Raw genomic sequence first — 27,567 nt, 5'->3', positions numbered from 1 at the left:
CTAATTACTATGTGTCGGAGGTTCTATGGGCTCCTCATCGCCGACCTCACTGCTAGTCAGTGACATTAAAAGCCCAGCTACAGTGAGCCGAGCTATAATTCGGTAGCAACAGAGACGATTATAAACTGATGAAGTGTGCGTGAAAGAGACTGTGAGAGTGCAAGAAGAATGAAAAAGTGAAGCAAAGATACGCCGATAAAGCGAGAGTGGAAGAACGTCAGAGACCCGAAAAAATGAAATTCATTGTGTACTGTCCGTGTAATTGCAATGTCGTGGAGCACAAGGCCTTAACCTGGCTAAAAGCACCACTGTCGTATCCAATAATAATAATAATAATAATAATCTGTGTTCAGATCAGTGGTTCCCAACGTGGGCGATATCGCCCCCAGGGGGCGATTTGGCGGTCTAGCGGGGCGAAAATGACGATAGGGGGCGAAAATGGACAAAGGAGGCGACAGGGGGCGAAAATAGCGAAAGGGGCGATGACGCGTCAAAACGGCTGACCTTTTTTCTTTTTCTTTTAGTAAACCCACGGAAATTTGTTTACAGAATTTGACATCATGCCGAAAAGTTGACCTTTTTTTTAGTCAACCCGCCGGTGATTACAGTTTGTATGCCCATTTTTCGGTACACAAAATTTTGGGGGCGATGATCGGTGTTGAGCTTGAAAAGGGGGCGATGGGTCGAAAAAGGTTGGGAACCACTGGTTTAGAGGGTGGCATGGCAGATACGAAATTTTAAACATCATCAAAAGTGAGCGTATATCCATGATTACTATTAAGGTAGTGCAAGACGCGTGCCACGACTTCATTAGTGACGGACAATGACATTTTTTCATTCTGTTTTGGTGTTTTTTTTGCAAAAGCACACGCATAAAACAACGCCCAAAATACATTGACAGAACGGTAAAAATCAGATCGTAGTCAAGCGGGGAATGTTGGACAAGAACTTCCAAAAATTTGGGTTATAAAACGTGTTCAGATATGTTGTCTTGTCATAAAGTATGCATTATATGAATTCCAATCTGAATTTACACTGCGAATTTCCATTAATGAAGACGAGTAAAAAAGAAACCACATGAATATACATTTCATATAGACACATGTCACAAAATTTCGGCGGATTGAAAAATCATCATTAGAAAAGGATTGACAGAATTGTTTAATGTTCCTAACCTTTTTCGACTCATCGCCCCCTATCAATCTTGAAACAAATTTTCGCTCCCCACATTAACGGATCCGAAAAAGAGGACATATAGACGGGAAAGTTATTCACTTAATTCTGATCGCTGGTGAATTTTCGACAAAAAGGCCTTTTTCCGGGGTGGTAGGTGCTCGGAAAACCAGTTATCGCGTCTACTTTCCGTTTGGTTGGCCTTTTGTCGCATTAGAATCATATCAAGCCACCTTCACGTGAATTTTTGGCCATGTTAATTAAATTTAACTCAGTGGACGTCCTAACATTCTCTCCCTCCATCGCCCCCTTTGCTATTCCCCCTTTTTTCTCAAAATCGCCCACTGGGGGCGATACCGCCCACATTGGAAACCACTGATCTAGCCGTTACGTTTCAAACAACTTCCACTTCTGCTTCAACAGTTTTCAAATTCAATCTACTAATAATTTTACTTTTTAACATTTGTCAAGTAGAAAGTAGCATACATGTAGTATGGCATCAGTTTCAAGAGAGAAATTGCCATTATAGCTTGGCGAAGCGGACCATGTATGGCCGATTGGCCGTCTTAGCAGATTACGTATAGCAATTCCGTAGCATAAATGGATACATTCACCGCATTGAATAGTTCTTATACCTTAATATGAATTTGAAGACTGACAACCACCTTCCGATTCATTTAGGTGGCATATCTTTGTTATAGCCAGCAAATTTAACAAATCAGTTTCCAAGCTATCATTGTAAGCGCGACGAAAATCCGGGGATGATATACAACTGACAAGATGGTCAATATAACGACTGGGTTTGCCTGAACCTTGACGAAACATTTTACTACCTTAAATTGGTCCCTTCAAGTTCCGTTTCCCATGCTTTAAGTGAACGCAGAAATATTTTGGATAAGTACAAGTTGATTCAGAGCACTTTTGGATATATCGAGTGAGTTTTTCGCGGTCGTATGGTACTGGCAGTTTGGGTTAGCAAACTTTCTATGAAACTTTAACCCAAGGCCTGATAATGATAAGTGTTGAGTAAATAATATTATTAGCGTGAGTGTAGCGTTTGACTTCGCACCGTAAGTTGTTTAATTGCCTATTACGTCACAGTGTCATCGGCGTCATCGCTGTTACCAGAAATCTTCGCTTTGTGTTCTGCCGTTCCTTTAGATGACGCTTATTCACATCCAATCGGTGATGTCACGCGGTTTTGGGTCACCCCACAGTATGTACCTCGACACCTCCCCGTACGTTGTGTTGAGGATGGCGAGTTCGCGCAATGTACGTTCGCTGGTACCGTCCAACGCATACATAAACCTGTGTAAATGACATTGTTTATGAAGCTTGCCCTTCAACGGAGTAGGTCTAAGTATAGAATGTAAACGAGGAATGGCAACGACCGATTTTGCAGCTTCGTTCCGCTTTGCTGAAGCTTTACTCAGACTTATTTTACGGCAGCTACTGTAGAATTTCTGGCAATCCAAAAGCTGTCTTCCAGAGCTCAGAATTTACTGAATCCGGTCTTGATCGAAAGCTACTGTCGCACTGATTTCGAAAATATCAATCACAATATGGTCAGGCTCCGTACTTAGATGAAAAATCACCCCCAACATCTAAAATCTGCATTGTTCAGAACAATCGGTTGACCGCAAAACAATGACCATAACAATGACCCATTGCGGCTCTTCGATTGTTCGGACAATGCTGATAATTCAGACTTGGAGGGCGAATTCCAAACGGTTCAGTGCCTGATCATATTTACATTTACATTTTCGGAATCAGTGCGACAGTAGCTTTCGATCAAAACCAGATTCAGTAAATTATGAGCTCTGGAAGACAACTTCTGGATTGCCAGAAATCCTACAGTAGCTGCCGTAAAATAAGTCTTGGTAAAGTTTCAGCGAAGCGGAACGAAGCTGCAAAATCGGTCGTTGCCATTCCACGTTTACATTCTATAGCAAGGGTGGGCAAACTACGGCCCGCGGAACGCATGCGGCCCGCAACACCGTCCTGTGCGGCCCGCGAGAGTCTCAAGAAACTTTTTAAATATATTGATAAAATGCGCACAAAAATATGTGTGAAATTGTTTTCCTTAGTGTATGATAATTCTAAGACAGTGGTTCTCAAACTGGTGGACACGCCCCCCGTGGGGGCGTGAAAGCATCTGAATGGGGGCGCGAAGCTGAGCTCAACTGAAAAAAATTTTCGCGCTTGACGCGATTTACATCCAATTCACTGTTATTGCTCTGTATTTAGTCTGAATTACATATTTTTAAATCTCTTATCCACAGACGTAACCTTCCATGGCATCAAACTACCTGTTAGGTTGGCTAGCATCCCGGTTGCGTTTTGTGATATGACGATAAAGGGGCGCGAAATATTTCACCATCATAAGGGGGGGGGCGTGTCTTAAAGTTTGAGAACCGCTGATCTAAGGTAAATACTTAATATCACAGCGGGATAGCTGCAACGAGATTGACATAATTTGGATCACCAGTGGGATTTCAGATTGGCCACTCCATTTTTAATTATTTCAGTGATGTTCTCATAAGATACGATTCGGGCGTGTCTTAGGTAGATTCCTTGTATGTATGCGTAGAATGGGGGTATTTATTTTTTATCTACATTCTACACACAGTAGAAGCGTGTTTGAAGCTAACATGGTTATGATGCTGTCCGTATTGTGTGTCCTGGAACGGGACCAAAAGTGGAATTAGGAAATCTATGAACAGATCGCTGCTCACAGATTTCAATTTCAATCCTGTTCTAAGAATGGGGCGAACCGACTTTCATCTCTATAGTTGTGACAAATTGGTTATTGAGGTCCGCCAGCCTATGAAATCTCATCGCCACTATATGTTTCTGACGCGTGTGCGTCAAAGCAATGTTTGGCTTGTTTTAAATAAGCACATATATTATCTCCATATCCTCACTATATAATCAAATATCAATATTGCGTTTTGGTTTATAATCCCAATTTTATACAGTGCGGCCCGTGAATGGATTCAGATGTTGAATGCGGCCCGCGAGCTCAAAAGTTTGCCCACCCCTGTTCTATAGTCTAAGTATCAGAGTTCAGAAGTGTCCTAAATTGAAAAGCTAGAAAAGTAGTTATCTGTGATGCGGCTGACACTATTTTAGCCTTTCACTGCTCCCAAGATTATAAGACACATCTACGTTTCTGAAGCAAGATAGCCTACTCCTAGGTTTGTATGTATGGCTCTGATTATGACAGGATATCTTACGATAATTATTAATAGGACGAGTCACCGTTGCGTGAAATCACGTACCTTGAATACAAGTGCATCGCGTAGTTGTTTGTCCAATCCCAAAGCTCGTGATAGATGTACGAAAGTTCTTCCCAGTTCGGGCGCAACATCCTCTCTTTCACGACGTATATGCTTTCAGGGAAGATTTTCCACAACGACCAAGGCACGAAACACGAACTGTGGCTCCACCTAGCGTACGAATGATGCAATCTCAAAAATCGGATAGAGTTCTCGCCGCTGGCGAATTCCGAGCTATCAGGTAGGAAGGGAGAATGTTTAATGTTTAAGTGCTCTAACGACGGATATGCGATTGAATCGAAATTGGATCCGTGACTTCTCGCTTGGCGCTCAGCATTCCGGGATAGCATGGAGGATTATAAAGCCTTTCAAGTAGGGTTACGATATTTTGAAATCCGGAAACGGGGGCACTTTTTACAAATCATAAAAGTTAGTTTTGGGAAACGGGAAATAGCTGATTTTGAAATATTTATTGCAAATCATGTTGTGTTGATCAACAAAAAGGTAAACACTTTGAATTGCCCTCGAATTACCCACTTTTTACGTAACTTCTCTGGTGTTAAGTAATAAAAAGACCATCATTTTGATTCAGCTCCCGAATCATCCGCTCTTTACGTTACTTTTGTGGTGTTGACTAGGATAAAAAGCTGATCATCGCTCTGATTCGACTTCCGAATGACCCGCTCGCGTCCGCATTGCCTATTTCACGTTATTTATGCAGATTTTCAGTTGACCCTGTCCATTAGCCTAGCTATAAAATCGACAAAGGAGGACGAATTGCTAAAAAGGGGGACATTTAGAAGTCATCGGAGGACATTATCAATTTCCTGAAAAAGAGCGACAAATCCTTCTAAAGGCGAACATATGGTAATCCTACTTACAAGGCAATTTTTGCACGTTTCTTGTCCAGAAGCATATCCGAATCATGTACTCACATTATGCATATGCACAGATCGTTTGTATGTATATCACGAGTCGGCGTATATACTTCGCAAAACATTGAGGTTCAAACTATAAAACGTCCTGTTATCGAGTACGGACCACTGGCTATCTTCTCCACGATATCACAGAGTGTCAAGCGCCAGACGGAGAAACCGTGGTTACCATTTTACGATCGGGTCTTTGTTTCAAGCAAGCCGGGGTTGGAACTGACCACCTAAATCGATTTAGAAGTCGACTATACCACATTCTCCGGGTTGTATACAGTGGCTGTCATGCACCCGTAATCGCACTATACTCACTTAGCTGTTGCCTACTTTTCCTACGTAGCCCACTGTAGTGGATATGTTTTAAGATTAGCCTACTTCTACTTTTTACAATTTGGATTTTGATGAGTGGAAAGTTGTTGAATAGCTTCTTGGAGGTACAGAACTTTAATTTACCATTGAATTGTATATTCATATTGAAATGAACCCGAATATTTTGACTTGGAAAGTAGTCATGGAATAAGTTTATATCACCTCCACGAGTGAAATTGAAGAACTGTATGAAATAGCCGCTGTATCACGGAAACTGAATTTGAATATATTATTAAAGATACTACCTACTTCATTGTGCCATTAGTCATCTTGCACTAATCGCGAAGATACATCTTGCAATTAGCTGGAGAAGGTATACGTTCCCTCGACAAAACCTACTTTGTGGCAGTAGGTACTTGATTGTCCCTCATACCTTTGATGTTATGGCCTGCTTCTACTTGAGGAACGTTTGCTAAATCAAAACTAAAACGAATGCAATTGCTAATTGTATTCGATCCCTCTACCAAAGCTACTTTTTGATAGTACTGACTTGAGTACTATTCATAGCATTCACTTTCCGCTTCCACTTGAAGTGAAATTTGGACATGCCTTCGAAACTGCTACTTCTGCTTGCAATTTTAGTAGAAATAAACGCCGTCCATTTGAGTAGCAACGCCGATTTATCTACGACTGTACTTCATAGTAATATGTGAAGTTGGTTGAGTTGGACTATGAATAGCTACGAATAACGATCTTTGCAAACTTACTTGGAATCATTGAAGGTCTTGTATTCTTGATACCAGCGATTTAGAAACCACGAGTCTCGGTTAGCCAATACGATGCTGTTTGCTGTCAAAATATTTTGTGAACATCATTATATATAGAATGTGGTTCGTGTCCTAGAGATTGCAAGGAAACGCATAGACGGCCTTTGGAAAAATAGGGGACTGACCGTCACTATACTTCTATGTCGAATACGCGTCGATAGACGCGGCAAAGATGTGAGATAAGATCTCTCTCGCCAGCCGAACCGCATAAGCGGTGTCTTACAAAGGAATAGAACGAAATACGACCGTGCTTAAAATTAGCCAGTTCATGATTCATAAAAGATTTCGGCTTGGTGTAAAATGACCCATGTTATCAAAACACCATGCATACTTATACCGGGGATTCCATTCTGACTTAACACTTCATAGTGGGCGTCAAAATTATTTCTGCGGACTGAAATTCTCCCACTGGCCCCAGGTTGAAGCCTATGTAGATGAAAAATACGTCCACGCCCACCTAAAGCATCGTAAGTCTCTTCTCCAAGTACGATCGAGTTGTTCATCAAGGGGTACAGCGGTTTCAGTATTAGCACGTCGTCATCCATGTATATTCCTCCCACTTCCAGTAATACTTGCAATCGAGCCACATCAGATCGGTGCTCAACTTTCTGTAAGCCACAAATGGAATCATAGGGCGCATTATAGTATCGATTGTCAAAGGCAACACATTCATGTTATTGCTCATTATTCTCCATTATATTCTCACTATAACGTAACCTCATCTCACCTCTACGTTATTTCCCCACACAGAGACGGGCGGCGTTCGTTTCACAACCCGTAATCGCGAGCCAGCCGTCTGTTTGAATTCCTCGAAAAAGGGACCTTCCGGGACGCAATCGGTGTGCAAGAGTATGACTCGCGGGGAGTGTATCTGCAGCGCACTTTTCATGCTGGGATAAAAACATATGCGCGAATGAATGAGTTGAATTTGAGCTGTTGGCAGACTTGGAGCAGAGTCGGAAACTATAAAAAAATTTCATCTCTTTTATCTTAGATTAGAGTTTGAATTACAGCTACACTGCTTTGTCCCAATTAGGTTATGATTTGATTTAGCGAATTCGCAAACACTTTGCAATTGAATTAAATTCCGAACAATAAATAAATATAACAAATTCAGGTTCAGTTCATATCAAACCAGAGTTCATACTCATACCCATGAGAATGGGAAAGTCTGTACCGAACTTGACCAGTTTCACACTAGAATACAGTTCTCCCGTAGCATTTCAGGAAAACTAGAAAGTAGACTAGAATTAAAATTAGATTATGGAAACATTTCACGAATTAGAATAGAATTAGATTACCGACATTTCGCCCTAATATGTGTAATTACACAGCTAGTATCAATAGCTGTCAAATCTGATCACATATACGAGTAATGTTTCAATTGTATCACATGATCAAAAATAGATCCACCTGTTTTAGGCTACATTTGTTAATATTCGAGGAAATTGAAAGCCACGTTGAGTGTCTGGCTCTCGTTTGGAAAATGATGAGTTGAGTACATTAGGGGAAACGGGTAGATTATTACAAGTGTCATTTTCCAGGCATCATATCACGTGCTACAATTCCTTTAAAACGGCCCGAAACCATGTTTTGGGTTGATCATCTGATTTGTCAGCAGCATTTAAAGATCGGGGTCGGGTAGGCCCTACGTTTATGATTGAGTGAGCTAAGGTTGGCTAGGGCGAGGGTAGAGTTAGGGTTGCTTTTTAGTTGATATTCGAGTTATGAAGTGGCATGCGTACGTATCACGTGCTAATGTGTCGCTTATACAACTTCATCATCAAAGGTCGGGCAACCACTCACGCTATATTTTTGAAAATTCGCTTAACACGAATTACCTTGTATACTCATACTGTTAGCTTTTTGTCAAGCGGTCGGTACATAATTTACTTTGCTCAACTATTTGTACTCTGACATTGGCGTGTTACCTCATAAAATGGTGAACCTTATATTGCCGGCATGAGAACCATATGAAATGGATGATGTTCGTAATCGAACTCGGGTTCATACTCATCTCCAGCTTGACCTCCGGGATCTGAAAATTGAGGTAAATGCGCATTTCTTAACAAGTTTCAATTTGCTAAACCGAATATCTCGTGTGCAAAATACGCAAATATCACACACACATTCGTCAATATATATTGACAATAAACCAGCTTCCGAGCTACACAGTTGCTATAGTAATCACAGGAGTGAATACTAGAGCACAGTGGTTCTCAAACTAGGGTGCAGACTTGGACAACTAGATAATTCTAGTTGTCTAATTTCACTAAATTAGAGCGAAATGCCAGTAATCAAATTCTAATCTAATTTGTGAAATGTTTCTATGCTCTAATTCTAATTCTAATCTAATTTAAGAAATGTTACTATGCTCTAATTCTAATTCTAATCTAATTTGTTAAATATTCTTGTGCTCTAATGTTAGTTATAATCTAATTTATTGTTTTCCTGAAAACGCCTCTTTGTCCGTGGTATTTTGCAGCGAGTTAACAAGAATATCCCTCTTGAGCAGGGGAATCAGTGCGAAGCCGCCATCGCATTACTTACACCGTGCAATCATAGTAAATATTGTGACGAATAATAGCCATGCTGGCATAGTAGCTTTGCAGTCTGCGAAAAACATCTATTTCAATCACGTTTCCAAAACTTCAAGTTTGTACAACGCCATGCTCACTTACATGGGCGATGGGCATGGTTACCACAAAAGAAAACTAATATTATTAAAGAAGTACAAACACAACAAGAGTTATTATGATCATCATCAACTTTATTTTATTTTTAACTATATGAGCTGCGCACGATACCTGACCACGCTCATCAGCGACTAATGCTACTAGCTGAAATGCCATTTCAACCTAAAGATTGATCATGTGGGAAATCCCTAGGCCATTTTCGCAGCGTCTCGGTACTGGCAGTGCCTGAGCCATCACACGGCAAGGCAATATGCTCAATGAGAATTGCTCATTACTCATATCAGCTGACTAGCCATCGATGGAATGCTGCTGCCATCGCCGAAACCGTTTCAGTTAGTGAGGAATAGTGTTGCTGAGCCCAGATGAACAGCTAATTTTAAAACAACTACAATAATTGGAAATTGAAATCAATTTCAGCATTTCGAAATTCTTTACTTTCTCGTTTTTGTTCCAAAATCACAAATCAGATCGCCGACCGCATGTGGCCCGCGTGTTATTGATCCCTTACGTAGTACAAAACTAGCCAAGCTTGGTGTACAGACATTAACTGTTCTCATGTTTATGGGAATGCACTGTTAATTTGTTATGAACTGAACTTCATTGTTGCTGTATTTATTTCTCATTCACAATTTCATTCAATTTCCAAGTTTTTGCGAATTCAGTAATTCTAATTTTAATTCTGATCTAATCGGGAAAAAACTGTGTAGCTCTAATTCTAATTCTAATCTAATTTGGAAAAGTGGACAATTTTCTAGTTGTCCAAGTCTGCTAGGGTGCTCGAAGCTGCCGTCAACTAACAATTTTTTTTTGCGTGCCGTGCGATTTACCTCAATTTCATTGTTTTTGCTCTGTGTATTGTTCTAATTTTATATTTGAGAACTCACTCATCAACAGTTATAACCTTCCATATCATATAAGTATCCGTTGGGATTGCTAGCATTCTAGTTGCGTTTTGTAATATGACGATAAAGAGGAGGTGTTCACTTTCATAAAGGGGGACGTGTCTAAAAAAGTTTAAGAACCACCGGATAGCATATTATTCATGTTACCGGATATGTATACTTTTTAACGAAACTTTTTTGAAGTATTTCGTTCATCCTGTACAGCAGTGGTGGGGAACCTATGGCACGCGAGCCAAATATGGCTCTTTTGGTATAAGATATGACTATTTACCAAATATTTATTTTTGTACGGAATTGATCAATATTGTAGCGACTTGTTGGTAAATTTTCACCACGGCCAAAATAATTATTCTCGTGGCAGTATAAAGATGTCTTTGAGAGGTAAAGAGAATGTTATCTTTAGGTTTAGGGGATATGACCCCCTCTTTTCAAAATCATCAAATTTAAGTTACTGTAATTGTCACGCCTGCAGCTGATATCACTCGCGAATTCTATTTACCCGACTGGAAATCTTGAATATATAGATTTTCGGAATCAGTATGACAGTCACATTCGATTGCCATCAGTTGTAATAAATTCTGAGCTACTTACGATGAATTGCGTTATCCATGGTGAGGCTTGACGCGTCAGTGCCTTACCTCTCGTTTTGAGCATTATTTTCGAACAATAAATACCAGTTTTTACAGAGAAAATGGCGCACACGGGGAATCGCATGTAGTGAGCTCGAATTAGTGCTAATATGACGTCAGGAATTTTAAATTGTGACAAAACAGTTGATTGGCATGTATGGCTCTTTGGGAGTTAAGATGGCAAAAATAGGGCCAATATGGCTCTTCGGACACAAAAGGTTCCCGACCACTGCTGTACAGTGTACACATTGAGCCACGCTTCCAATTCACATCGTCATTGTCAATATACGCCACGACGTGGAAGAATTTCGTAACAAACTGAGAAAGAGACATCCCAAATATGTTTATTTTCCATTTATTAGTTGCCATCTCTAACAATCATCCGGGGTGAATATCACATCAACTATTGCACAGCATCTAATTCGGATGTATAGCAGTGTCTCAGGCGACTGATTATACTGGAAACCAAGTGTTACTATAATGTCGTGCCTATCCCCGTAGTGATTGCATCTGCCAATAACCTTTTTCTTCATCACCCACCCTAAATACACTCACAAATATGCACATACCAACCTGAAGGAGGTCGTCGTCTCCCAACGCAAGCCTTCTTTTCTTATCTTCGATCAATGCCTTCTGTATCTCTGCATGCTGCACAGTCATGGTGACATCCGTTATGACAGACAACGGGTTCGGTCGCGCGATGTAATCCTGCCAATGAAATAATGACTTAACGACCACTAACTAATCTGTTTGGTAAGGAGATTCTTCTGGAGTTTCCGGGGATTTACGTAGGCTACATGTACTGCTTATGCTTACCAAAGTGGATATCGTTTTAGAACAGTGGTTCCCAACCTTTTTCCAACCACGTACCACTTCGAGGTTTTATGCGGTGCTCGCGTACCACCTATATAATTTACGCACGCCGTAGGCGGTCAAAATGTTTTCACCGTTTATGACATCATACTCACGTATTTAGGCTATGTGAGGTGTAATAACTATGGCGATTTTTTACATAAAAATCGGAGGATTTTGACCTAAAAAACCTGATTTTGACCAATTTTTGACATCATATACGCAAATTAGGTGTTTTCGCACATAATGTTATATTCATTTCTGGTAGGGAGTGGGACTGTCTGTCCTTACGAAAAAGCGTTTTTGACCTAAACACTGACAAATTTTGACATGAAAAAACGTTATTTTGACGATATCTGGCCCAGTAGTTACACCACGTAGTATATTTTCTTACATTCTCGGGTAGAAAGTGTTTGTCCTTACTAAATTGCTTGCCTAGAATGGAGAAATACCATTTAACAGCAGTAGTTGTTGGCTGGCAACACTGAAGCTGTGCGTTCACTCCTGGCGACACAAAATGTTGCTTCATACTGTCAATGTTGTCATGCATCACAATTTTTCATCGTGCGCTTCTTGATAAAATAACCATGCAATGTCAAGCAGTCTTGCTTCAGTTGGGATATCGCGGTACGTTGAGCACAACACCATATCAATTGTCAACCTATTTGTTTCGTTTAACAGTTTATGATCCACGATGAGCAGACAATGGCCCGCCTACAATGGTAGGCCTATAAAGTGGGCTACAAGCTGGAAAATATCAAAACTACGATACAAACGAAATGGAGGGGTCCAAAAAATTTTGACTTTGTAAACAATTGACAACTTTATGACTAAACGCTCAATTTTATAAACCAAAATCGCCCTAGTAATAACAAATTCTATTAAACTAGGCATTATCAGCTCGGGTTGATGAGATGCATGGAAATGTTTTTTCACCACTAGTCAAAAAAATCAAAAAATTCAAAATCAACCCAACTGAAGTAATAACTTCCTTCGGTCGAAAAAAAAAACAGAATGTACTCGCGTACCACCTGGAAGACCCTCGCGTACCACTAGTGGTACGCGTACCACAGGTTGGGAACCACTGTTTTAGAATATTTCCACTTTTATATACTCAACGCATTTGAAGTGACACTATTTACTAGTAACAATACATTTTGTAAACTAGAGCGTAGTTTGTCAAAGATTTGCATTCTTTAAATCGGCATGATGAACGTTCGAAATAGCCCATGACAAAGTGAAATGAATATATATTGGAAATGTGCATCTATTTTGTATTGTCACCAGTCATTCCGGGTTAGGTGCGATAATGCATATTTCAATTTTGAAAGCTGCCACGTGCGACTGACTACAGAAGTGTGCCACGCTTCAAACAAACCTACATATTCAAACTACATCATTTCAGACCTCCCGCTCCCTGATTCTACTTGGAGCACTTTTAAAATATCGTGGTTAGCGCTAGTGCTATTCGTAATTGAGTAGAAATAATCGGTATTAGACTACTTCAACGTATACTTAAGTAACGTTGTTGACTATTCTTCCCTCACCTCTGAACTTACCCCGTAAGGCATCAAAGTTGGACTTATCATACTCTTCGGAGCTGGATTCGCAAACGTCTTGATAAATCTCTCCGCTTTCCATTTTCGGTATTGCTCGACGTTCAGAAGTTTAGTGACGTTCTCAACCATGCCAGTCGGGTCGCTCTCCACGACTGCTATCCAAATCTTGCTGAAGTCAAGATCCGGTATCCTCGTGACGCCTTCTCGTCGCGCCTCAATCAACCCGTCGTACTCTTGAGAGCTCATGTAAAGGAAGTCTTTTCCAGTAGAAGAGCCAGGACTTGAATACATATTAACCCGGGATTAGCCGTGAAAACATACGAGGTGGTCATATTAGTCATAGTCTGTAACTCAGATAGAAGTAGACGCTAGCCTGCACTGTAAATTTCTCTTCGATTATAAATATAAATATAGATTTGAAATACCCGTCAAAACTACTTCAAGAGGCAGGGTTGTAATGGCTCGAGTCCGAATCGCGTCAAGATTATCTGATGACTCAACTTGACTCGAATCTAGTCAATCTGTGTATTGACTCAACTTGGTCTCGAGTCATTGCGCATGACGCGAACCAAGTCATATGACTCGAGACTCAGTCGGCCGAGGCCGACATTTCATCGTAATTCCGAAGAATAGTAAAGTAACAACACAACTTTCGTCTATTGGTATCTGGTACTTGTAAATGCGATCAAAAACTGCTAAAAGTGAGGAATCCTAGTATATTATAAAGGCGAAACATTCCATGGAACCTAACAGAGTTATAAAAAGGGGATTTAACAAGACTTTAATTGGGAACTAAGCAGTCAACACAAAGACTTGAAGTCGGACTCGAGTCATAATACCATGACTCGGACTTGACCCTTGGCTCCCTGACTTAGACTCGGACTTGATTCGGTGGTGAATTGAAAATGACTCGACTTGACTTCGGTCAAAACTATAAAAGTGAGATTGAATTGTGACTCGGAGCCTTGTGACTTGGTTACAACCCAGTCAATATGTAATAGAAAATGAGGGTATGAAGAAGTGTTCCAGCATAGGTTGTGTCAACATGCAGATTTAGTCGATACGTTGCGTACTTTTAGTAAGAGATCGAAGGTCTATCGTAATTGCACGATGCATCTTCGCGACTAATGCAAAACAAGTAATAACACTATAAATTGTTCAGTGACGTGCGATGAAGTTCATGGCTGGTGGGGCACTGCCCTTCCTCGCACACAAACACACTCGGGGAAGGGAGGGAACACATTTTTCAAATCCTGAAACTTTGATTGCAAAATCGAGAATCCAAAGTGTAAAATGTGTGCAATTTTGCCTTACAACAGTTAATTAACAGTTGAAGTATAATAACTATCTACCTTTGGAAAGCACACGATTCTTCGTAACAATCAAAAAAGGCTGCCACCATCGTATGTAGTAACATCATTGATTCGAAGTTTAATTGATGAAACTTACTTCGATTTCATAATTTCTTCTCCAGTTACATCTCTGCGTTTGTTTTCGCTGTTAACTTTTAGGGCTGAAACAAGTAAACATATTAAAGAGCCAACTCGAATCGATCGGGTTAACGTAGGGCTACCATATTTTGGAAATCTGAAAAGAGGACACTTTTTCAAAATTTCAAAACTGGAGGAAAATCCTGAAAATATGTAAATTTTTTTCCCACATCGTGGTCGGTTGACTAAAAAAAAAGGTCAAAATTCTCGGTCAGTGCCCAAAATACAGCTTTACTTTCATTTTATCAGGTGATTGACTAAAAAAAAGGTCAACTTTCCTGCTCAGCTCCCAAAATACCCAAATACCCACCGGAGCGTACTTTGGGGCTGATTTACGACATATCAGTCGAATTTGGCCGCGAATTTGACCAATATTCTCCAAAAAGAGGACAGAACGGCGTTCTCCGAGGACGCTTTCAAAAAAGTCAAAAAAGAGGACAATCTTCTTAAAAGAGGATGTATGGTAACCCTAGTTAATGACATGTCTTAACTATTCTTTCGCGGGTTTACAAGAATATCGCAGGTACGAGCAGGCAATTTGAGTCACCGATTTAAAATAGATTCAAGTTATTTTGATGTCGCCATATTGGAATGCGGCTTTTCGGATCGCATCTGGTGTTTCGATAATAGAATAAAATGATTCGTATCGATTCAACAGGAATGATGATATGGCGCGAAAGCCAATTTTGTGATTCCTCATTTTTCAAAGGGATTTTGACACTTCCGAGCAGCCCTGTTACCTTGCCTTAAAGTCCGGGTAAACCTGTAGCAGCAGTGCATTCAGGCATATAGGGCAATGACATACGTTGCGTTAACTTAAAATATACAATTATTGCAATAATGTGTGTATTGTCCGCGCTCATTTAAGACACGGGCATTTTATTTCAGCTGAAAATATATGAAAGTAGTAATTCAATTCGAATTGGCTGTGATTCGAACCTTCGTGTTTTAAGGCCTAAAGATGTTCAATCGCAGTCTTTTGTGACACCTGTTAAGCGATAAAAGCATATTGTCGTGGTCACAAGATACCAATTAGAATGTGTCAACAATCGGCACCACAATAACCCCTAACCTTCTGGAATTTCGCTAGAAATACATCAGAATGAAATCCTGATCATTTTATTCTGGTATATATCCTACCATAACTCTTTCTAACTTCCCCGCCTTCCGGTATGGACCGATCATCTGGGAAATTCAAAGTGTCCATATTTCTTGAAAGTTTCTCTTTAGACAGATTCACATCCATGTCTGGATTGGATTGATCGTCATCGATTGCATGGTAAATTAAATCATTGGATTTATCTTTACCGCCGACATTGCCACTGGAAAGATTCCAACCCACGATTTGTGGCGAATCTAAATGATATTTTTCTTTGATCTCTTGCAGTGTGATGCCATTCTTCAGTAAATTTCTGAACATTATCAACTCGTGTACGTTTATACCTCCTCGTTCATATAATTCAAAATCTTTTGATTGCAGTTCAGATATATTCCCGCTATCAAGGTCTGAATTTAAATAACTGTTGGGTGTGTCTTTAGTCGTTTCGATGTCTGTGGTTGACGGCTCGGTCGATTGTATCAACGGCTGTATTACGTCACTGTTGATATTTTGACTGTTCCTAGCCTTTGTAACAGTATTGGAGTCAGTATCGTACGTACCTGTAGCTGTCTGGTGAAAGTTGTTCTGAGACTCGCTTGCCTTGTGGTGATTGTCCAAAAGCCTGATGAGATCTTCAGATGGCGTATCTTGAAGATTTTTAGGTACTTTGCTTCTCTTTCGCAACAGTTTCAAGGTATCCAGTAGTTTTGGACTGGACGCCATGAGTTTTTGCATTATGATGTCTTGTGCTGGAATGTTCCCTTTCAACGTTGGAAAGGCATTGAGCAACATCGTCAGAATTTTATTCGAGTCACCATCAAAGTCGGAATACAGTGAAGAAGATGTTTGAGTATCTGAACTGGTTGGTTGTCGAAGTGCCCTGGATAGAAGCTGTCTCAGCGCAACAGGTATGTTCTTATCATTATTAGTGGAAACTCCTTTGAGGTTCTGCATTAACGTCTTCATCGCTTCTATCGTCCTTGGTTTTTTGTTATCAGCAAATATCTGATTGTGTCCGAATTGGGATGATATGTCGCCAATCATCTTTTCATCTTTCCCGTTTCCAAAGTCTAAAAATGCAGAAATATGTATAGATGTTGCTAGTGTATTATGCTAGGTGACCTCATAGTCATATCAATGTCACTTATTTTGCAACTTAAGGTTTGTCTCATGTAATGCACCATTAATTAACGAATAGAACTCTCCCTTACCCGATGTTCCGGTGGCTTCATTCTCACTTCGAAACTTCTCGAATGTTAATCCTTTCGATCGTTGTTTAGTCTGTCCTTGGCTTTCAAATTTTCGTACATCTGCCGCGTATCTTTTCGCTATAGATGGTTCCTGACCTTTGCTTCTGCTCATAAGGAATATTACCATATATATCACACCACCGCATAGCGTGATTTGCGTCAAATGGGCTTTTATAAGCCTTATGCGCATGACTTTATGCAGGTCTGAAATGCGCACATATAAAGATATAAAATATTGTTTGTTTACATTTTCTTCAGTAAATATTTCTAAATTTACGGATTCCAATGTGACCACAATTAACCGCAAAACTTCATTTCCTGTGAGTTGTCCTAAATATTAAAACATTTTTATCGCTCGGAGTCCTCACAAGTGTCGGAGGTTTAAGTAGGCTCCTCCTCGTCATCTCATCCGTGTAAGCGGTGTCTTAAAAAAGCCTGGAAGTGGGCCGTGCTACAAGTCGGCAGCGACGGAATCAAAACAAAAAGAATCGGCCAATTGTAAATGACCATTATAGTTGCCAAACACCGTGAATACCACAAATAAAGGAGCGCACTCAATGTGGGGTGTGCCAGTTATCATTTTGGGGAAGTATTTTTCAAACACTCAGCATTGTATAGAATAGCTTTAAAATCGTCGAAGTTTAGCGATGGACATCTGGCCCGCCTGATCCGCCGTAAGTACGAATATTTTCCCGACATATACAAATATGATACGAGATGTCTGGAAAATAAGCTATATACCATAGTCAAGTACATACCGAATTCTACGACAAACAGCAATAAATAATAACTGTTATCAAGTCGCCTCACGAAACTTCATTTTATTGACATCACAAACAACGTGGTAACCTTCTAAACACGTTGCAATAGGCAATGAGTCGAAAATAGATTCACCCGCGACATTATACGATCGATTGCCTCAACAGCAGTAAGGAGGATCTACCTATCGTGTCTGCGCGGTTATAGGATTGGAAAAACTAGCGTAAGATTGCATATCCACGCATCTAGTTATAAAAGTTTGCGGATGGTTGGCCAGATTAACATCTGGTGTTCCAGGATACTTGGAAAAGAAACAAATGCACTGCTCTGACTATCATTGCGATGCACACCAAACAAAGCAACACGTACAAAGTCTCCATACATACTAATGCGCTTATTGACAAGAATTATCTCCGCACTCTTCATTTGCGTACTACATATGCTGAATGCACATGAACAAACGTTTTCCAGGTATATTAATACGTGTACCGCTGTAGACTCGACTCGAGACACCTGGAGGCATGTCCCCGAAGACATGAACCATGCCCCGGGCGATTGAGAGTCAGGTGCTCCATTTCATCTTGAAGAATTTAATTACGAGCAAGACGGGTTGCTATATGGTTTCATGTCGTCAGAAGCACTTGAATTAATATTTAGAGAGGGCGACTGTAATGCTGGTAGGGAGCATGAAACCTTCTACTAGCCAGCCCCGGGGCTGAGCACAACTATTCGAGGACTTGAATCCGCGTCGAGTGTCAATTATAATGGTTTGAGTCAACTATAGTGAAATTAAATTCTTTCGAGTAACGAAAATATTAGCTTTTTACACTAGGCCAGGGGCGGTCAACTTCTTCGGGCTGCGGGCCTGATATGGGTAAATGAAGTAATTGTCGGGACGGATGACAGAATCGATACATTAATCGCGTATCTATCCACCTATATACGTGGAATAGATCGTATTTAGTTTAAACCTTAAGTTTAAAGCATAGAAACAAAAACAGTATTATGAATTTAATAACCTAATGTACTTCAATAGCTGTTAAGGTCAATCAGACATCTGTGCCCGATCAAAGTTGTCAACAAGTTTTTGGAACCCTGAATGCATGTCGGATGTATATGAACCCTTTAGAAAACACTTCACGTGAGCATCAGATATATTGTAACGCAGCCTTGCCTAATTATTAATGCACACGGTCATAAATGTTTGCTCGCAAATGCATATAGACTCGAACAGAGCAAGTATTCACGACCATCTTTCTCAGGTTGGCAAACTTGGATTCATTCTGTGACGCATAAAATTCTGCAATATTTTCAGATTAGAATTTCACTTTCAGGGTACGAACTCTCCGCTCAAAATCCCGTCGTGCACGGATCCGGCCCGGGAGCCGTATTTTTCCCGCCTCTGCACTTGGTGCTGTTTTATCTATGTAAAACAGGGGTGTAAAACATACGGCCCGTCAGAGGATTTCATCCGGCCCGCGAAGCAATTCTGAGTAGATTGTAAGATTCTTATATTTTCCGGCACATTTGTAAAAAATGTTGAGAAACTTTAATGTTCATAAGACCCATTGTAACCACCCGACTAGCGTTCTGTGTTTGACTCTAGTTTCCACTAGTAACAAGTTGGTGAAACCGACGGAATTTCAAGAAGGCAAAAAGTGCAGACTACGTTCAGAGTTTTATACAAATATGGACCAAAAAGTAGTTATTCACAGAAGCGAAACCGCCAATGCGGAACCGTTATATGCAGTCTACATGGGAAATATATTAGTTGCACAAATATATAATAGAAATATCTATGGTCGCACTGCTGTATGACTTTCGACCCAAAATATCTCCAGACACGAGAGAACCCGGAATCGCGGATTAAACCAAATTCCAATGTCTGCGTTTTCAATTAAATGTCTTGATTCGTGACAACCGCATATGCCGGGCTAACGCCAGATTAGGACTAAATCATAGGGAGCATAGGATATGCCAACTTACATCGTCGTTACCGCCACTGTTTTAGCGGTTCTTAACTGTATTCAACCATGCAATCATCGTATTTTTGCCAACTCAATTGTTCGCGATTAAAGGTATTGCAACTTGCTACTTTTAAAACCAGGGCTGGTCAACCTTTTTAGCCAAAGGGCCACATTCGATTGACGAACATTTGCGCGGGCAATCATCCGCGCGAAGCGCGAAAATTTTCTGAAGTTCATAGGTCAATAATATTGTCACTTGACTATGTTATGGACCTGCTGTATATCGCTGGGCTAAGTTTGCGAGGACTGGACTATTCGGCGCATGGACATATCGATATCGAGAGCTGTCTTACTGCGAGCGCTAACGCGAAGTCGCATATGTTGAACGACACTTTGTCTCGTAATCGCGAATATAGTTAGACTCAATCTGATACCTTAGGTCTTCTTCCATTTTAGCAAAAGATCAACAATATTAAAAACAAGAAATCGAGTGACAACATATTGCGCTAAGCTTGTAGAAAAATTTGAACTTTGATAAATTTATCGCAACTTATTCTGCTTTATTGTAGTGTATATCTACCAATATCTGAATGGCTGATGGATCTGTCAATGCTTCGGAACTTATATTTCAGTCATCACATCTCAAATGTTGCGGCCAGACTAATCAAATTTTTGGTTGGCCTTGCAAGTTTACAATCTGTGCAATCCATTTTTGATGATATTAGAAATTTCGGAAATTACCTCGCGGGCCACTGAAAACCTTCTCGCGGGCCAGATGTGGTCCGCGGGCCACGGGTTGGCCGGCCCTGTTTAAAACCCTATGATCCGTGTATTACTATGTATACATGCTTTCAATCTAGTGAAAAGCAAGATCCCGAGGTAACATTTGGGAATCAGTGGGTCGGTCTGGCCCGCGAATGATTTGAAGGCTTGAATCGGCCCGCGACGCAGTTTGAGTTTGACACCCCTGATGTAAAATATCGTTTCGATAAGTTCACCTCACTGTGGGAGACTTGAAACTTCGGTTGGCTGTTGTCAAGAAGTACAGTATAATTTATCATGACCTTGTAACCGGCATTATTTTCCTTGTGGCCGGTTGAAAGATTCAATTTTGCACTTTCCAGCGATTTTTTAGGGTGTCATAGGCGGTACTCGATTACTCGACTACACTGCGTTATTAATACTAGACTCGTAATCGGCTGCAGCCATGATAATAACCATCTTGGTAACATACTAGCATTATTTATATCTTCACACTTTTCCAGATTTCACTTAGAATCGAAGTTGCGACTCGTCAGAAATACCAATCACAGACTATACCATGCAACGAATAAGCCATGCGAAAATTCCCACTGGCAGCATCCGCATTGCTATATTCACAAATCGCGGCATATACCAATTCAGTTCTTGCCTTCTCATTAGGATAGTTTATCCTCACATTGCATCAGTTATTGCTGAGAAATCCTTCGGACTCCCATAAATGTCTAATCCTAGCCACGGTCCTGCGCTCATAATCGCAAAGAGGTGATGTGACGGGACGTATTCGAAGTCGTCAAGCCGTTTTTCAAGATTAATAGCTACTTTCGCAAAAACAATAAGATCACCGGAATGTGATCTTATTCTAGAAAACAAGCAATCACTGGCATTGGAATTTGCATTTTGTAATTAGAGGTCTGTTCCTGCGGTTGTATTCCAAGGCAGGAATTCCTGTCGCGACACCATAACGTCAATCGAAAGCCACTAAGAATAAAGCCGTCCATTATACGGAGTTTAAGGTAATGCGATATGGGACTGATTCATTCCAAACGTTGCTTACCGCACTTTTGCAGAGATAAATATAAACAAGCTAGCAGCAGCATCTGCTACTTTGTGGGTCATCCGCGACAGTGAATTGTTGTTCGTAACTTAGCTTCAGGCCGAGCTTGGTATCAACATAATTTGCAATCATCATTTCCCGGTCATTAAATGAAATAGGATCGAGTGTGGCCAGCATTGCTGCACCGAAGAGAATTGCATATGATTTCCGGGAGAATAAGTAATCTCGTGAGTTCGTAGAGATGAAAATTCCTGTGAGGATTTGTATGCCTCGGCTGTTTACTGGATAATCACAAAAATAACACGGGCTATAAATCGATCACATCATTATGATACCTGATGTGTAAACAGAACACGGCTAGTATTTCTGTACGATTGTCGTGTTTAGGAAATGAACGCAAGAAAGGTCAACCGGTGCAGACTGCAGCCCATATGCTGAATAGGCCATGATAGACATTGAACTGCCCTTGATAGCAAAGCTTACGATGTTCACAATATCACCAGCGGAAGAATTTGTCCACGAACCACAAATATTGCAACATGTAGTAGAATATGTTAGAAGTTAGATCGATGGGAAGAATTATTTTATAAAAATACTCATGCAGTTTATATATAGCCTACATTTGGTGTGTTATTTTCGTGATATTGATATATTATGAATGTCCTCTAGTGTTAACTTATCCCTGTCCGTGGCCTTTAGCGCGATAAGGACCACTCTACTCACTGTTTTAATCTATTGGACACTTAAACTCGCAAATCACAGCATGATATCCGTGTAATTTCGACTCTTCATCTTCCATCATCTCTACCTCTGCAACCCTTGCCAATTCTTTATCCATCGCGATTCTGTAATCTCACTTCTTCGTGTATTGCATAGGAATAACAATTTGACTTGATTACTGAAATTTCCAAAGTTTGCTTCAATCTCGATATTTTCCTTAGGGTCAGATTTGCTCGCCGAATTATCTTTGTATTTACCAGTTTTAGTGTAAATAAAGAATAATATAAGTACTTTTTTCGGTTTTTATTTCATTTTGCCAGATTTCGGACCTCTTGGGAATATCAAATCATTTGACTGAATCTTGTGAAATAGACCGTACCTCATACGCGAAATGAAATCCTATGCCAGTGGTTCCCAACCTTTTTCGTCTCATCGCCCCCTTTTGAAGCTCCACACCGATCATCGACCCCCACATATTGGGAACCGAAAAATGGGTACACAAACTGGGGTCACCGGCGAGTTGACTAATGAGAAAAAAGGTCAACTTTTCGGTTCGACCTCGAAATTACACTTTTACAGCTAAATTTTCGTAAGTTGACTAAAAAAAGGTCACTCCTCCAACTTGACTCCCATCAGGACCGTAACAGCACTTCGTCAGTCCCCTAAAAACACGTTGGTCATGGGCCCCAATAGGGTGATAAATAAACCAAACCTCAGACCCGCCTCAACCAGCAGTTGACTTTTTGCCGTTACATATCAGCTATACCTATTTCATGTACTATTTGGTGGGTCACCGTTTAATTCCTGTTTGAATCGGTCAATATGGTCAGGAATTGCATATATATTGCTATCAATTTTTATCCTCTCTCTGCTCACGTAATCAGATTTACCGGTAGAGCTGAGTGTGGTGTCTTGGAAAAGGTGGGACCCCTAAATAATAATTAAACATCTTCGGGCGGACCCGTTGTTATATTGAATTCGTTACATGATGCTATTTCGTGACCACCTATATCTGCTATGTCAAAAGATATGGAAATCGCCAAAATGTACCAAACTGAAAGACACACATTGTTTCAAATTGGTATTTCTTAAGTGACATATAATTTTTTCCCTGCGGGGTTCATTTGTCCTGATGGGTTCAGCTCGTAAAAATGGGAACATTCGACGCCAGCCATTGAGGCGCCTATGGACAATTAAACATATATGTATATATATCAAGTTTTCGGTCAGCCAAGGTCTTCTCGCTGCTGATCGTTCTGGCACAATTCTTGGAGTCTCGTGTTACATGACCTATAACTTCGTATGTATTGATGCGTCGTGGCGCAGTAATGGCCGACGCCGAAGTCTCCATTTCCATAAACCATGCGTATTTTGTTGTTGGGGAAGGGTACGACTATCGAAAATCGATAGTACGACAAAATGAAGATACATGACAGTATGAAATCGCGCGCAGCGCGAGAAATTTCTGAAAAAGTTGCAGGAATTCCTAAAAAATTACTCCATAATTTATGTTAATTCACGAAATAATTTTGGGCCCCTTTTGAGTTCGGCCCCCAATTGGGGTTTGGGGTGCGGCAGTTACGGTCCTGACTCCAATATAGCCGTTTTACCGCGCCATCGCCCCCTTTGTTGTTTTCGCCCCCTATCGCCCCCTTCGTCCGTTTTCGCCCCCCTATCGCCCCTTTCGTTATTTTCGCCCCCCTAGACCGCCAAATCGCCCCCTGGGGGGCGATATCGCCCACATTGGGAACCACTGTCCTATGCAGTAGCGGTTTGTTTCCGACGCACAAAGCGAGATTTGAGCGTATTTCTAGTAATGATCATAGCGATTATAGATCAAGCCGATAAAGTCAGTAGTTGCTCCTCGTACGTGCGACAAAAATATGCATTCACATTTCTGTTCCGCTGCCCACAAACAGAACACATTCTATACGCCTGAGTATAACATACACCAGTTTCTTCCGTCATTGAAACTTGTGTTTACAGGAGTAATATAGCTATAGTCCAGTGATGGCAATGATGGCACATGGTATTTGAAATTACCATACATTCCTGGAATCAAAATGTTATACTATATAAGTGAGAATGGAGAATAGAACCATGGAAATGGAAAATCATTTACGGTAGTCAACGATTTACGTTATATAATAGTTCATAGCCAGCTCAGTATATTCTCCTGAACGTACCGATGATATAATCATAACTCAAGGTCAATATGGACCGACCTGCACTACGACAACCATATCTACACTATCTCCATATGTTATTGCGGTAGAACTATGCAGCAGGTACTAGGAAACTGCGAACTATATAACCTGAAGTAATACAGCTTTTACCACATGGCGACGCTAATCCGCGAAGCACGTCTTTGAGCACAGCATATCGAAAGCGTTTTGTTGCGACCCGGTTATTTCTAGCTACAATAAAAAGCTTTTCCCGTCCATCACAAAACGAAAATCAATCTGCGCTTCCGATAGATCGCCTGGGGCGTTGTCTTGCTGCATTTCAGACACCGACAAAAGCAATATGATCTTTTAGACTGCGTTCCATAGTTTGTGGCGCCTCTTTCGACACGCATTTACCTAAACCAGCAGTTGGTTGGAGCAGACCTATAGATCCGACTCATTCATCTCATCACATTCACGTAATATTGTTTCTCTGATTTGACCATAATTCGGTTGGAATCATGTTCAAATTTATGAATAAACGTTAGGACGATACGACATTGAATGAATCCAATTCCGAATTTCACAAATCTCCATTCGTAATTTCCGGTCCTTCATCATCACTGCATGCCATGGCGTGAGGGCTTGAGTATGATTTAAAAAAAACATGGCTTCCTTGGTTGTTACCAGGCGCGAGCGCTCTTACATTCCTTGTGTGAGTGGTTACCAACACGTTATTGACGGGAAATGGTTAACGCGTATAGAGCGACATCAGCTCGCATTCCTAATTAGCAGGTCGAGTTTCTGACCCTCGGGTAGGAAATGGTGACTTACGTACAAGTACATTAGGCTGAACAAGTGCATCATTACAAGGGTAATTTTGATGGCATCTATAGCACCGTGCTGACATTATTTTGAAAATGGACCACTAAGCCATGTCTTTAGGTGATCAGCTCATTTTGCGCATCATTAAAAGCGCTGTTGCACACTTCGAATTCCAATCCGCTGTACCATAGGGGTGGCCATTCTGGGCAATTATGCTTTCCGGCGGGCCAAATTTGAAGCAGAAAATACGTTGGCGGGCCGAGTCAAATGTTTTACCTATAATCCGTGGCGTAATAATTGCTGTACTACATTGAAAGCAGTCAATTACACTGTCAATACATGCTGCTCAGTGGTCGGTGGATGTATTCGTATTAGGCAAGAGAAAAGTGACGGTTAATTACCAAAAAATGATTATTATTCCCCATCGTAACTCAAACAATGGTAAACATGATACATTTAAAACTCACCCACAGACACGTTTCTAATCATACACTAAATTGTATTTAGTATACTACAAGGCTTGTATTGTAAAGTTGTAAAAAGTGCGGCCCGCGGCCCATGCCAAAATTGAAAAGTGGCCCGCGATCCGGCTTGAGTTGGCGACCCCTGACATAGACTATCTTGATGATATATTCTCTGCCAGATAACATCACGAATTCTGTTACTGGTGTTGCCGGCTGATATGGGAGCTACAGAAAGTACAATTTACATTGACATTATATTAGGACATTGATATTATGTACGTTTCTGCGAGTGTCGCCGATGTCAATCGTAAACTTCCTACATGATTGAAGTATGAAATGTGCCACCATCTCGGGCACGTGGCAATCCACACATGATCCATTTCGGTGACATTGCGATTAGTGGAAATTATAATTGAGTTTGCAGTTTTCGGTCCTTAATTGGAATAGGATAGGACTCTTCTTGTTGTTTCCCGCTGTGATACATTTGGTAAGATTCCAATTGGGATGAAAATACTTTTGCATTTGCTATTCCTGATCCACTTGCTGAAATTCTTCTCTGGCTCCAGCAGAATCTCATGAACCTATTATTTTCCTTGGCTGATAATTTGACTTTCTCCTCATTGCTTTTCGGTATCGCACCAAATTTAACCACACAGTGAGTTACCGACTACTTGTCGACACTACAGTTTCATTCGGTCTTAAGCACTTAGTGACCAGATATCGACTACGAACCGAGATTTTCAAGTAGCCCCAGAAAAGCGAGGCGTTTGGTTGGACTATAATTACTCATATTGGTAATATGGTTGATGTAGGCTATTCTGTCAACTCGGGGGCTTTCAGCTGGGGCTCGCTCTAAAGCAGGGGTGGGCAAACGTCGGCCCACGGCCCGTAACACCGTTTTGTGCAGCCCCCGAAACCCTCAAGATAAATATTGAATAAATGCCTACTTAAAATTAATTACTGCGGACACTTGACTAAACTTTTTTCTTAATCTATTTCACCGTGACAATGCTAAGTATTGTGTTACTATGAAGTTTATTTTTTATTTTCGTTGCTACCATAATAGGTTAACCTCTGGGCCAACGCATTTTTTGAAGATTTTACTTGCTAAACATCGCAGAAAGTCAAAGAGAAATCACTTAATCCCGTTCATGAGCGTGATTTTGGATTGGAACCTCCAGCAAGTGTATTAAAATTAGTGCTGTGGTTGGAAAAACCGATTCGTGCGGCCAGGAGGGACGTTCCCCGTGCCCACAGATTCAATTTTCGATCCTGTTGCAAGAATCGGCACAAGCCACTTTCATCGCTAATTTCGACAAATTGCTTATTGAGGACGTCAAGCTTATAAGATCTTGTAAAAATTTCTGACGCGTATATTTAGGCAGTTTTAAATATTCATTTATATTATCTCAATATTTCCTCGGTCACTATATATTTAAATAAAAATATTGGGTTTGGTGAATAATGATCTCTATTTACTTATAGTGAGTCCCGCGAATGCATTTAGATGTTGAATGCGGCCTGCGAGCTAAAAAGCTTGCCTACCTCTGCTTTGAAGCCTGCCTCAAGGTTTCTGCGTAGGTCAACATAACCGAACGCCAATCTTGGCCGTCATTGACTGCAGGGAATTATACGCGATCGGTATAGTCGAATGCTGACTGTTGTGGTGGTACGTAGGGTTCAGTGACGTAACCTACGCGGGAAAGGTTGGGATTGGAATTCACCACACCGTCCTTTTGAAATTCTATCTCGAAGATCTCTTAGCTCATTTCCAATTCAACATTTCATATTAGGCTGTTGCGATGCACTTTCCACGTTGAAGCCTTGCATTTCTTACGTATTTTCAAAAGAGATTTTC

General features: G+C 40.7%; 1 protein-coding gene and 3 long non-coding RNA genes across 8 annotated transcripts; 3 read left to right on the top strand and 1 right to left on the bottom strand.

The window, feature by feature from the left end:
* Positions 1-1,611: 1,611 nt before the first annotated feature.
* Positions 1,612-18,161, bottom strand: LOC145448046 (uncharacterized). 4 transcript variants are annotated; one of them, XM_080326385.1, is made up of 12 exons: positions 16,955-18,158; positions 16,304-16,813; positions 15,785-16,000; positions 14,604-14,667; positions 13,143-13,434; positions 11,317-11,451; positions 8,448-8,554; positions 7,244-7,406; positions 6,974-7,124; positions 6,457-6,538; positions 4,455-4,622; positions 1,612-2,481 (listed from the first exon to the last, which is right to left on the bottom strand). In XM_080326385.1, the coding sequence occupies exons 1-12, from the start codon at positions 17,181-17,183 to the stop codon at positions 2,346-2,348; spliced, it is 2,253 nt and encodes a 750-aa protein (XP_080182511.1). In that variant the 5' UTR covers positions 17,184-18,158; the 3' UTR covers positions 1,612-2,345. The 4 variants fall into 4 exon arrangements, with proteins under 4 accessions (XP_080182511.1, XP_080182493.1, XP_080182503.1 ...); XM_080326367.1 differs by having other exon boundaries at positions 15,785-16,813; positions 16,955-18,161; XM_080326377.1 differs by having other exon boundaries at positions 13,155-13,434; positions 15,785-16,813; positions 16,955-18,159.
* Positions 2,412-7,401, top strand: LOC145448078 (uncharacterized). The gene is made up of 3 exons (XR_013917793.1): positions 2,412-2,542; positions 4,239-4,692; positions 7,267-7,401. It is a non-coding gene; the product is annotated as an uncharacterized LOC145448078 (long non-coding RNA).
* LOC145448070 (uncharacterized) lies at positions 16,523-19,334 on the top strand. 2 transcript variants are annotated; one of them, XR_013917792.1, is made up of 3 exons: positions 16,523-16,651; positions 18,224-18,313; positions 19,087-19,334. It is a non-coding gene; the product is annotated as an uncharacterized LOC145448070 (long non-coding RNA). The 2 variants fall into 2 exon arrangements; XR_013917791.1 differs by having other exon boundaries at positions 18,224-19,334.
* Positions 19,335-19,909: 575 nt separating this feature from the next.
* Positions 19,910-24,783, top strand: LOC145448086 (uncharacterized). The gene is made up of 2 exons (XR_013917798.1): positions 19,910-22,662; positions 24,022-24,783. It is a non-coding gene; the product is annotated as an uncharacterized LOC145448086 (long non-coding RNA).
* The last annotated feature ends 2,784 nt before the right edge of the window (positions 24,784-27,567 follow it).

This window comes from Botryllus schlosseri, chromosome 1 (assembly GCF_051294905.1).
Source record: "Botryllus schlosseri isolate E-star chromosome 1, Bs_hap1, whole genome shotgun sequence".
NCBI classification, from domain to species: domain Eukaryota; kingdom Metazoa; phylum Chordata; class Ascidiacea; order Stolidobranchia; family Styelidae; genus Botryllus; species Botryllus schlosseri.
Note: the sequence above shows the minus strand (reverse complement) of the source record. Positions and strands in the feature narration are given on the sequence as shown.

Excerpts from the sequence above, each read along its gene's own strand:
- LOC145448046 (XM_080326367.1), bottom strand. The coding sequence starts at position 17,183 with ATGCGCATAAGGCTTATAAAAGCCCATTTGACGCAAATCACGCTATGC. Across the intron at positions 16,814-16,954 it reads TGAAGCCACCGGAACATCGG|ACTTTGGAAACGGGAAAGAT; the intron begins GTAAGGGAGAGT and ends CTGCATTTTTAG. Across the intron at positions 4,623-6,456 it reads AAGACCTTCAATGATTCCAA|GTGGAGCCACAGTTCGTGTT; the intron begins GTAAGTTTGCAA and ends TTCGTACGCTAG.